At 41.3% G+C, this 12526-nt stretch overlaps 1 protein-coding gene across 3 annotated transcripts in view; it reads right to left on the bottom strand.

Annotated features, from left to right (window-relative positions):
* zdhhc2 (zDHHC palmitoyltransferase 2) overlaps window positions 1-12526 on the bottom strand; it is a 183878-nt gene that overhangs the window by 14478 nt on the left and 156874 nt on the right. For 2 of the 3 annotated variants that reach the window (XR_013577521.1, XM_078548406.1), the window contains exons 9-11: window positions 8494-8620; window positions 5890-5982; window positions 5480-5595 (exon numbers count right to left, since the gene is read on the bottom strand). Coding sequence is in view for 2 of the 3 variants with exons in the window: in XM_078548406.1 (XP_078404532.1) it covers window positions 5480-5595; window positions 5890-5982; window positions 8494-8620 (336 nt within the window). In the remaining variant the exon portion in view is untranslated. Of the gene's footprint in view, window positions 1-3658; window positions 3735-5479; window positions 5596-5889; window positions 5983-8493; window positions 8621-12526 lie in introns of all 3 variants that reach the window. The other variant, XM_078548420.1, reaches the window with a different exon arrangement.

The following is a 12526-nucleotide window of genomic DNA, read 5'->3' as shown; positions in this document are numbered from 1 at the left end:
AAGGGAATCATTGGTCCCCATATTTCTGATGATTGCATGCTGCACCTCTTCCAGGAGAGCATCCGGAGTCTAAGGATTGAAATGGGAAGTTCTAGTACTTGGTTCCAATTCTACAGTCAGTTTCTATGTCATAGTCAATCAGATGTTGGGTGAGAAGAAATGAAGCAGCATGTTAAGAGACATTGCACTTCAGGTTTCCCATCTACTTTGTGCCAAAATGCTCCTGTGTACTTAGAAAATATGCAGGGAGCGTATTATTATGGTTATAACTGAATCTAGTGTGTTCAGCTCCTAGCTCTTCCAGTTCAGGAGCGCAAGTGTGCATCATGATTTCAAAGCTATTTACCTCAAGATTGGGAAATTGTCCCTAAAGAAACAACTTCAGTCATGCCCCATCTGCTAAGCACACTCTCACTATTTCCAGCAGATCTCTGAGCTGCAATAAAGTTTTGTGAATTCTTCCCTTGATCTGATCCCTTAGGATGCTGAAAATGAACACGTGAGCCCGGTGTACATTAGAGCCCAAGGCCCACAGATTAACGTCTTCCTTTTTCCTTAAAGGAGGGCTCCCCCTCGCCACTGTGGTTGACCTCAGTAGTCTTTGCATTCAAAGGATCATCTTCCGCCATTTCCACCAACTCCAGCATGATACCACCACCAGACATATCTTCCCCTCACCCCCCATCAGCATTCCGTAGGGAACGTTTCCTTCGTGACGCCCTGGTCAACTCCTCCATTATCCCAACTCCTCATTCCCTTCCCACGGCACCTTCCCATGCAATCACTGAAAGTGCAATACCTGCCCCTTTACTTCCTCCCTCCTCACTGTCCAAGGCCCCAAACACTCCTTTCAGGTGAAGAAGCGCTTCACTTGCACATCCTTCAATTTGGTCTGCTGTATGCACTGCTCTCAATACGGTCTCCTCTACATTGGGGAGACTAAATGCAGACTGGGTGGTCGCTTTGCAGAACACCTTCGGTCAGTCTACAAGCATGAGCCTGACCTTCCTGTCGCTTGCCATTTCAACACACCACCCTGCTCTCATGTCCACATGTCCGTCTTTGGCCTGCTACATTGTTCCAGTAAAGCCCAACGCAAACTGGAGGAACAGCACCTCATCTTCTGCTTAGGCACTTTACAGCCTTCCGGACTTAATATTGAGTTCAACAACTTCAGACCATTAACTCTCTCCTCCCTTTTTAATCCAACTTTTTTCCCCCTCCCCGCCAAACCCCACATAGGGCCATCTGTCACTTGTTCTTATGTTTTGCTTTCACAGAGCACTGACACTTGTTCTGCTATTAAAACATTGTACTATTTTACTTTTATGCCACAATCAGCACCTTTTTTAGTCTTTAACACTATCATTAACACTCCCTTTGTTCTGTGTCTATGACATCTTTTGTCAAATTTCTCCTTAACTCCCACCTGTCCCTGACCTTCTATTTTGGTCCACCTGCTCCACCCCCTCTTAAACAATATAAAATCCCTCACATTTCTACCTCTCTTTAGCTCTGAAGAGAAGTCATATGGACCCGAAACATTAACTCTGTTTCTCTCTCCACAGACCTGCTGAGTTTTTCCAGCATTTTCTTTTCACTTTAACCCACAGATTAATAGTCTGAATTTTCACATCAGAGCATAAGAAATAGGAACAGGAGTAGATTATATGGCTCCTTGAAGCTGCTCCTCCATTCAATAAGATCATGGCTGAACCGTTACATTAATTCTACTTTCCCATTCTATCCCCATGTCACTTGATTCCCTTAGTGCCCAAAAATCCATTGATCCCATTTGTCTTGAATATACTCAATGGAGCAAGAACAACCCTCCTTAGAAGCGAATTCCAAAGAAATTTCTCATCTCTTTCAGTCTTTGGGGGCGGGGTAGGGGTGGGGGTGGGAGAGGGATGCGGAGAGATCCATAGCAACTGATTGGGCTGACATCTGTCACTTGGTTTCAGAGTGTGGTGTAGCTGACCACAGGGTGCCGATTGGTACATGGACTGTGTACTTACTGTGGGCATTAAGAGTATAAGATAGATTTTGTAACTTGTGTTATCCTTACAAATCTATATATAACTGTAAAGTTATAGTTGTGGTTGAAGGAGTATTGCAGTATAATTCATCTTTTCTTGTTTAATAAATATTTTATTCTTGTGTTAAAAGTTTATCAGCTGACTCCAGTGACTCTGTTTAGTAGCTACTTTCCATGTATCTAAACAAACAAATAAAAGTTAGGTTCCATCAAGCTGGGTTCCATTCTGGGATTAGGCTTGTCCAGGGGTAACCTCAGCTGGGGATCATAACAATCTCATGAAAGAATAAAAAAAAATGAAATGAAAATTGTAGGGTTGAAAACATAAAGGCCGCAATTTCTTACCGCTTCTACCGCACAAAGTTCACTGTAGTTGGTTTCTTTTTCAGTACTCCTCTGAATTTTTGGAGAACAGGCAGGCAAAGGAAAGAGCCAGAGATGTCAGACTGTAACTGTCCAGATTTGGCACTGTGCTCCCCATTGCAATTACATTTTCAGGCATAATTAAGTAGCACTGCTTCTGATGGCTCAGATTTAGCAGGGGATGCAATTTTAGAGTGTATCATCTGCTTCAGGAATGTGCAGACAAATTTGCAAATAGCAATGTTACTGCCACCAAGGTTCCAAAGGCCTTCTATGTCTGTTTGTCCAACTCCTATCAAGCTGGTATAAGGGTTATCAGCCAATTTGCTGTCAGAGATGTAGCCAACCTTCAGTTTCATTCCCACTGAACAATTCAGAAAAGGCTTACATGAAGGTATGCTGTGCACTAAAAATGTACTGAAGCATGGATAATGAACACCAAATTCGGTCATACAGTTTCAATTACAGTACAATTTTCAGCCTTTTACACCAGAAGGTAGAAGGTCTTTGAGAATCTCTAATAAATAATAGTGTCATTTAAAGTCAGATATTCAACTCTACTCTGGTCATCCTTAATATGCCTTTACCCATAATCGTTAGAGACTTATAGAATCATTGAACTTCCTATTTTTTACACAGATAAAATGGTTCCCATGTCAAACTTAAGAAGCATTCATTTTCTTATTCTTATGTCACATCCAGTTTGCTTTTCTAAATTCCAAATAAACTCCCCAATTTTCCCTGAGGCAAGCAGCCATTAATGGAAATACTATTGAGGGAAGTTACGATGATTAAGGCCTGGAATTTCCTTGGCAATAACTTAAACAGAAGATCAGCAGAACTCCTGGAGAATTGGTGTAAAAGGTTGAAAATTGTACTGACACCGTTTTGCTGGGGACAATAATTGTAAAAATTCAGGGTCCAGGTTAGTACATGAATTGAAATAGGACACAACATTTTTACGGATTTCCATTCAAGTTAATAAAGAAACAGAGAGGCTTCTGTTGATTTTCTGTCAAAATTATAGCATTTTAAATAGGCAAGATTTCTACTAGCTATTTATACTCCTCCATTCCAGCATCATGCTGCCTGGAGCACAAAACCTAAAATTCTTAATTCCATTGCAAAGCAATGTACACAATTTGATGAAACTGATGGATTACTAAGACGTTGTTATATTTCACATAAGTAGTATGAGAGATGTGGACGAGTGATGGACAGTACACAGTTAGGATGCCATTTTGCTCATCTACTTACATTTGCCAGCTGTTATACGTTTGCTTGAAGAGTAGCTAGGTCTCATTCTCTATGACCATAACAGGATTACTCATACCTATAAAGTTAACAACCAACTAAACTGTCAGTGATATAACATGCAATTTCATGTTGGTCATGTAATCTCTAGTCATGAATAAATTTCTTTCCTGTGATTATTATGGGGCTTCTAATATCTCATATCTCTATCATCCAAAGTATAAACATTTGAGCAGTTTGTGAAGTCTATTTGAGCAGTTTGTGAAGTCTGAGAAAGTGGGTTACCCAATAAAGCACAATTTTCCTTTTTTCACAATTGTGGCCTGAATTTTACCTTTGGCGGGTGCACCTGATCGGCGGGCCCGGGAGCGGTTGGGAAACGGACGGCCAAATGCGATCAACATTGCAATGACATCAGAGTCAATTGCACCGTTAATGCACTTAATTGCCCTCTTAATTGTTGGTGGGCGCGCTTCAGACACTTGCGCATGCCCGTGGAGTGAAATATTGCACGAGTGCACGATGACGTCAGGACGCTTGTGGACATCGTCATGCATGATTTTATGCCCGCATGACGTAAAATTCTGGCCCATATGTTTATAACTGTAGATGTTCCACAAAATGGACTTCAGTCTTTGCCAGAATTCTATCCTATAGTCCAAAAGTAAACATGGACCCTGAAATTACACCCAGTTCCTAGTGTATACTTGCTCAACGTGTTGCAGAGAGGCAAACAGGTGGGGTATGTTGCGGTCAGGAGGATGGTGGCAGTATAGTTACACCTTTTATGGCAAGCACTGCTGATTGTTGCACAAGTGAATAAACTGACTGTAATTAATACCCAAAAGGCTTCAGTATGAGAGATTTCAAAGGACAAAATACTACAGAGTCAGATATGCTAGTATCATAAGAAAAATTAAGTTTATAAAAACAAATGAGTGCAGAAAAAAGTAACTTAGGTAACTAGCAGAGTGTAAATAACTATTTAACATGCTGTGATTATTTTATATTGCCCCACAAAACGGAAATCTGAAATCGCCTTTTTGCTTAATTATATTTTCTTTAAAATTGCTTTGTCTCTTTTAGAGTAACTTGAAGCTATGTGGGAAGATTTCCAGCTTCTAGTAGGTTTACAAATCTAAGTTTCTTTAGTGAATCAGGTTTACAGGTACATCATCAATGGTATCCCGCAGTGCTGTGGGCCTTCTGTTTGAGTTATAAAGAGAGAAAGGGCATTTATCCACGCTATCAAGCCCACTCGATCGAAATCCAAATAATATTTTTTTTTTAAATATTCCTTTACAGGATGTAGGTGTCACTGGCAAGGCCAGCATTTATTGTCCATCTCTAATTGCCTTTGAGAAGGTGGTGGTGCAGTCCGTGTGGTGTACATACCGTGCTGTTAGGAAGGAAGATGATGATGTGGTGGTAATGTCACTGGACTAGTAATCCCAAGGCCCAGGCTAATGCTGTGTGGACAAGGGTTCAAAACCCACCACGGCAACTGGTGGAATCTAAATTCAATATAGTTTTATAATTTGTGACTCCTTACTGTAGGGAACACTAAATTCCTTGGCAAAAAAATCAAATATTATGATACTGACATGTCTGACCCTGTAGTACTTTGCCCTTTGAAATCCTTCACACTGAAGTCTTATGGGTATAAACTACAGTCAGTTTATTCACTTGAGCAATGATCAGCTGTGTATCAGCCAATCTCTATAAAATAATTGGAGTTGTCTTGATATTTTTTGTTTCAAACCAATATTGTGTGGTTTTAGTTTCTGTGAAGTTATGAAATCGTAAAATGTCCCAAGGACTTACCAAGTTTGCCTTTCTCATCATCAGAAACTCCTTCAGACCATGTCTGGCCACTACCCAGTAGATGGTTCTGGGACTCTCGTAAAGGTTTGGCAGGAAATGGATGCGCTTCAGTAATACTGTAAATCAGGCGATTAAAGAATTAGTTCAAAATGTGGTAACTCCCTCGAATTAGTCTCCAGGCTACTGCACAATCCCAGCCACTGAGTAAATCTCACTCTTACTACAATATATCATGTGTACTATATGACAAACTGCATACTATGGAAGTAACACATGTCAATCAAAGCAGAAGAGTTATCATCTTACAAAATGGTGGTTCAAATGAAAGATGTGCTTAGAAGAAACATCCAGTTATGCAAAAAAATCAAATGTTTTTACATTGAAAATGCATGGCAATAAATAATAATTACTTTTTGGCAGTAGAATTGTGAGCAGATGGAGTGGAGGGTTGCTCTGGATCCTGATTCACCAAACATGTTGGGAAGGAACAACCATCACCTAGACTGTATATGAAAAAAAATTAATCTTGTTGAAGTTTTCTGAAATGCATAATTTATTATCTTTTAATTCAGAAAAGACATGCAGTAGATTAACTTAGTGTTATTGTTTGATATAGTACATTCTTTTGATATTTTTTGCTGTATTCAACACCCTTGTTGACAAATGAACACACAACGTGTTCATTCTTTAATAAACATAGTTAAGTCAGTAAGTGTACTACCTATTGATCTAGACAGACCAGAAAGATCCCATATCCAATCACCGATCTGTGATGGGTTCACTGATCTTATTTGATTGGAAAAGCAGTAGCGCTGAGAATGCCAACTTTCACAAGACAATTCTTCAATCTGTACGTTGCTCTGTGCTGGGAGGCTTGTTATACAAAATTACCCTTAAATCTCTGGCTAGCTTATGAAGGAGTTGCCTTGCTGCAGGTTCTAAGAAATGTTAAGATCACACTCTCCCCAATTATTTAATGATTAGGATGCTCAGTGTTTTCATCAAACCAATAAAATCTAATGGTATGCCTTCCACCTGTGCACCCCCGCTCCCTTTGCCCACCAGGTGTGTTTATCTGGAAACTGAATTGACAGCCCTCACTTTTCTATCTATTAAAATTAGTTTGCAGAAAATCATGGGCTGCACCCCTGCAATTCTCAATTTAAAGCACTCGGGCCATGCAAGTAGAACATTTTCCTTCTAATAATTACCTGGAGGAGGGGGGGATCTCACTTTTTAAAAATTAATTTATGGGATGTGGGCTTCACTGGCTAGGCCAGCATTTATTGCCCATCCCTAAATGCCCATGAGAAGGTTTTGCTTTTGCAACAACAGGGTCTTAATTCTGGATTTAAACTTGTAAGGACTAATTTTCCAAATATGTAAACTCAGCATTCAGCCTTGTCCAATGGGAGCTCTTGTTGAAAAGCCTTAGAAGCATTCCCTGTGATTTTCCATCTATCTACATCATGAGAACTCTGAGTCTCTTGAAGTTGTTGTTTGGCAAAAATTGTAGCTTAGGTTGCAGTAGCATGTACCAAGGTCTTTGTTAGTACTGTGGTGAGACAATAGTTACAGCAAAACAAGATGCCTAGACTTTGCACACTGCTACTATGAAAAAGTACAGTACAAGCAGTACATATTGCATGTGTTTATGTAATCAGGTTTACGTTCATACTCGCAAGATATTGAGAGGGAGGGGCAGAGAAAGGAATTCTCATTTCTTTTGGATTATAATCCTAATTTATACCAAGTTACTCACCACCTCCCACTCTGCTGTTCCATCTGGCACAGAGGCATTAATTCTGCTCCTGTCAAAAATTCTACTCATTTACTACAGCCTCCATCCACTTCCCCAGCCAATTGTTCAGACTAAACCAGGGCATATGAACCCTCAGTGAACCTTAGGCATGGCAGCTATGCTTCAATCCTCATAACCAATCCATCACCAAGACCATTTACTTCCATCTGTAACACATCACATGTCTCTGTGTAGAAACTGCAGCTTTAAAAAGTGTAGTGACTGTAGTTTTAAGACTTATTGTACTGTGTGGTATCACATGACAGTGTGAACGAATTAGCCCGAAGCGAGGGGTGGAGTTTTTGTCTAGTTGTGGTTCTTGATGGAAGCATGTAACTGCTGCTGAAGCCCTGTAAATAAAGTTCACTGTTTTTTATGAGAAACCTGTCTGGAAAATCAAGTCCATAACACTCTGGCTTATTTTACCATAATGCAACCATTATCCGTGTGTTTGTTTGTCCTTATTTATCGAAAGGCTTTCTTGCCCTCCCCCCATAAACATCACTTGTTCAAAACTCAGCCAGCAGTACCCATTCCATGGCAACTCCAGTCATCCATCATCCTCATCCTCACTCATCTAGTTTGGTTCCCTCTCCCCGAACCTGCTGAATTTAAAATCAACTTCAAGTTTATCTAAGGTTTCAACCACCCTATCCATGCAACTTCAGTCATTCATCTCTGGCCCACATCTCATGAAGGAAAAAAATCATTCCCTTTCATTGTCTCCACATCAGTGGCAGTCTTTTTCAGCTGTTTTCTCTGCAGCCCTTTGCAATTCTCTTCCTAAATCCCTCTACTGCTTCATTTCTGCTCTGCATATTTAAAACCTTTTTAAAACCAATCTTTCCAGTTCAGCTTTTGATTGCTTCTTCTAACTCCCTCATCTGGCTCAGCTTTAATCCCTTTACTCTCTTTGCTGCCAACATTTTCTGTATTGATGGCAGCATACAAGTGGAAGTGCTCAGAATCTCAATAAAGTTACTGAACAGTAAATGCCATGCTATGTGATGTTGTCACTGTTTAATGAAATTCTACTGCAAAATATGAAAGCAAATTTAACAAACGTAATAAATTGATTGTAAAGAAACTTTCAACTTCTCAGAAAATATTAAGATTCACAGCAGTTTTAAAATATTCTTTTTTATGGTAATACAGTTTTCAGTTTGAATGAATATACTTCTATATATGGAAATTGGGGGGAAATGAGCTGTACCTTGTAAAGACAGGCAGCAACCAGTACTTCTTCTCATCTCCAAATACCTGCTTCATATTTTTGCTGCATCCTAAGCTAAACCCATTCTTATCAGGCCCATGTCGAAACACAGGTGCTCTAAAGGCCTCTGAAACAAAATATAGTCATTAATAGCATTTGAACTGTTTTAAAAACAAATATTTCTGTTATTTAAAATTTGTCACTTGGAACAATATCCATTGTACTCTGAGGTTTAACTGTAGAGTTAACAATCATCAGACCATAAGCGAGATAGGATTGAGGAAGGATATTTTACCCATCTTAGTTCACTGATCCAGAAATAACCTATAATCCCCATCACAGCATCTAATTGTTTCTTAAATCAATCTAGGGTTCTTACCTCCATTACGTTGCCTTTCTAATTTTGTAACATTAGTCTTAAATGTTCTTTGTTACATTAACAATACTAACAGTAACTTATACTGCCTCAAACCCAGAACCAAGTAGCAGTAGGGGCGGGGTGGGGGGGTGAGGCTGAAAATTAGTGGAGCTGCCTTAAGACATAGCTGAAGAGGTAGATTTTTAAGAGTTTTTGGTATGTCAGATGAGGCAAGGCAGCGGGGATTAAGGAGAGAGTTCCATAATGGTTGAAAGCTCTGCCACCAAAGGTAGGGCATTAATAACAACAGATCATTTGATTAATTACTTTGGCTAACACAATGCTACTGATTAAAATAATCTCAGCCATTGCATTTTTTGCCACAGTAATAGGAGAGACCTTTTGCCTCTGTTTACACATAAAGTAATAAAAGTCTGTTTACTAAGGGCACACATTGAACATGGAACACTATTGTAATATTTGCTCCCTGTGTTAATTTTATCCTTCTCAGGCACACCTCATACAAATATTTTAAGTGGGCCATTTATCCTGTGAGCTGCCAGCAACATTAGAGTTACAATTGGTGTTACACAGGAGAAATCTCACCATCGCTGTGTTGTCCACCTAGATCAGCAAGAAGCAATCTGCTAACTCTGGTTAGGATTAACAAATGAAGCATTTTTCACTAATTATCTAACACAATTAACACTGTCTATTTAACTTGGAATCAAATTTTCCATTAGTATGGTAATGACAATAAAGAGTTAAATATTTTCTCCAGTGAATTCTGAAATCCCAAGGCAACATATTTGATATTTTTCAAGTATTTAATTAACTGAATTCCAATTTATTTTTATCATTTTGGTGTGCCACATTTACTGAAATATTTTAAAAAGATAATATTAAGTTATCATATAGATCATCATCTTCTTTCGTATGGCTTTAGAAGCAGAAGCTGTTATCAGTTTTAATGTCAAGCTGCCTAGCCAGTCCAGTGTCTGCTGGAGACCAAGTGTAACTCTATGATGTCATCCTCAAACTTGAGTCTGGGGCAAGATGTTATTATGTGTTCCATGATTTGGTCAGGGACTCCGCAGTCGCAGCCAGGCGAGGTTTTGAGGTGCCACTATTACATCAGGTGGCTACATTGGCCATGTTCATTCAAATTTTATTGAGAGTTGTCCACATGCTCCGGGTACATGCTCTGCCTGGTTGTTGAGATGTTGAGTCGGATACAATGCACTTATTTGGGAGGGTATTTTCTGCCCAAGCAGTTATCAGTGTCATGGGCCAGAATCTTCGGCTCGGCAGGCGAGGGAGGGGCCCGCTCACCGACGCGTAAAATGATGCGCGGTGACGTCGGGCGTGCGTCCCAGCTCTGTGCCTCAGGGAGATTTCTGCACTCTTTTGAGCGCAGGCCCTGACTCAGCCTATTCCCCCCCGCCCGCACAGGGAGCGCTCAGGGCTTCGGGTGCGCGTTACGCTGGGCGGCCCTTAATTGGCCCGCCCACATAAAATGGTGGCGCACAGCCGATTGCGGGCGGTGATTGGCTGTGTGCCCGCCCGCGCCAACTCCTGCCCAACCCCCCCCACCGACGGGGAGAAAATTCTCCCCATGGAATTGGTGATGTTCGAATCACGTCCAGAGGGGGTTTCGTAGACCCATGTGGTGAGTTGGGGATCTCGAAGGTCTCTATGAATGGGGAGGTCCAAGTTGCTGATGATACTAATTAGTTTTCTGCGTGTTGCTGCGCCCTGTCAAATGGAGCGAGGGGAGATATTTTAGAGGACTAGTAGCCTAGTAGACACTGAACTGGAGTTGATCTCAGAGTTCCAGAAATTATCCTCATTACTGAATGATGTTGTGTGTCAATGAATTTGGCGTGACGACTTAAGGCCCATAAGGGTGCACAGTACTCAGCTGTCAAGAAGACCAGAGCTACGGCAGAAGTACAAACGAATGTGGTTTTTGCACCCAGCTTGTGCTGGCAAGCTTGCGGATGATGTTCACTCATGGCTTGGTCTTTTACGCAGTCTTTCGGAGGTGGTAGTGGGTAAGTTAGGGAGCAGTCAAGGGTCACTCCAAGATAGGTGGGAGTTAGGTCATACCATACTGGAGGAGGAGGAGGACAGTCAGGTTTTACCCTGAGATAAGGGCCTACCGACTGCAGAGGTCATATCTGGATATGACTGAGAATCAAAGCAGAAAACTCAGGTTAACCCAGGCATTGGTCATATGTGCCATAATACAACAACGTCACAATTGGAATTTTGTGTACAGTTCTGGTCACCACATTAACTCTCTCCTCCATCCCCACCCCCTTTCCAATCCCCCTTTTTCCAATAATTTATATATTTTTTTTCTTTTCCCAACTATTTCCATTATTTTTAAATGTATTTCCATCCATTGTTTTATCTCTGCCTTTTAGCCTATTTCGATCCCTTCCCCCCACCCCACCCTCACGAGGGCTATCTGTCCCTTGCTCGTCCTGCTTTCTACCCTTAATGTCACCATTAGCACATTTCTTAGCTAATATCACCACCATCAACACCTCTTTGCCTTTTGTCTATGACATCTTTGGGCAATCTCCACCTATCACTGGCCCTCTATCTAGCTCTACCTGTCCCACCCCCCCCCCCCCCCCCCCCTTAAACCAGCTTATATTTAACCTCTTTTCTATTTTTCCTTAGTTCTGGTGAAGAGTCATACGGACTCGAAATGTTAACTGTATTCATTTCCGCCGATGCTGTCAGACCTGCTGAGTTTCTCCAGGTATTTTTTTTTGTTACAGGTAGGACCTAGTTGCTCTGGAGAGAGTACAGAGGAGATTTACAAGAATGTTGCTAGGACTGGAAAATTACAGCGATGAGGAGCGTTTGGATAGGCTAAGATTGTTTTCCTTAAAACAGAGGAGGCTGAGGGTGACCTAATTGTATGCAATTATGAGGGGCCTAGATAGGGCAGACAGGAAAAACCTGTTTCCCCTAGTTGAGGGGTCAATTACCAAGGAACATATAGTTAAGGTGATTGGTAGAAGGATTAGAGGAGACATGAGTAAAACCATTTTCCACCCGGAGGGTGGTGGGATCTGTAATTCACTTCTTAAATTGGTGGTTGAGGCTGAAAAGCTCAACTCATTTAAAAGGTACCTGGATCTACACCTGAAGTGCTGTAACCTGCAAGGCTGTGGACCAGGTGCTGGAAACTAGCATTAAAAATGAGCAGCTAGTTTCTTTTTTTTTTGGCTTGCACAGGCACAATGGGCTAAATGGCCTCTTTCTGCACCGTAACCTTTCTATGGTTCTACCATAGTCTGCCGATCCATATGCCCTGCCAGTGGCTCTCAAGGTTACTGATGTTCTGAGCTTTTATTGAGCCAGCTCTTTCCAGGGCTCAGCAGAAGATCTCTTCAGAAATCTCACAGTCAGCCGCACACAGCTACATCAAGGCAGTCAACGATGTCCTCCTTGCTTGCGGGTAGGGGAGCACATTCACTTCCTGATAGATGTGGCATCACAGACGCAGAGAGCCATGGGGTTCGCAGAATTCCCTCAGGTACAGGGGGCTATTGACTGCACACACTTCATCATAAGGGCACCAACTCATCAACCTGACACCTTTGTAACAGGAAATCCCTCCACTCCCTGAATGTGCAGATGGTGTGTGACCACACT

Source organism: Cetorhinus maximus, chromosome 1 (assembly GCF_964194155.1).
Source record: "Cetorhinus maximus chromosome 1, sCetMax3.hap1.1, whole genome shotgun sequence".
NCBI classification, from domain to species: Eukaryota; Metazoa; Chordata; class Chondrichthyes; order Lamniformes; family Cetorhinidae; genus Cetorhinus; species Cetorhinus maximus.
The sequence above is the reverse complement of the archived record's forward strand: the minus strand, read 5'-3'. Positions and strand labels throughout refer to the sequence as shown.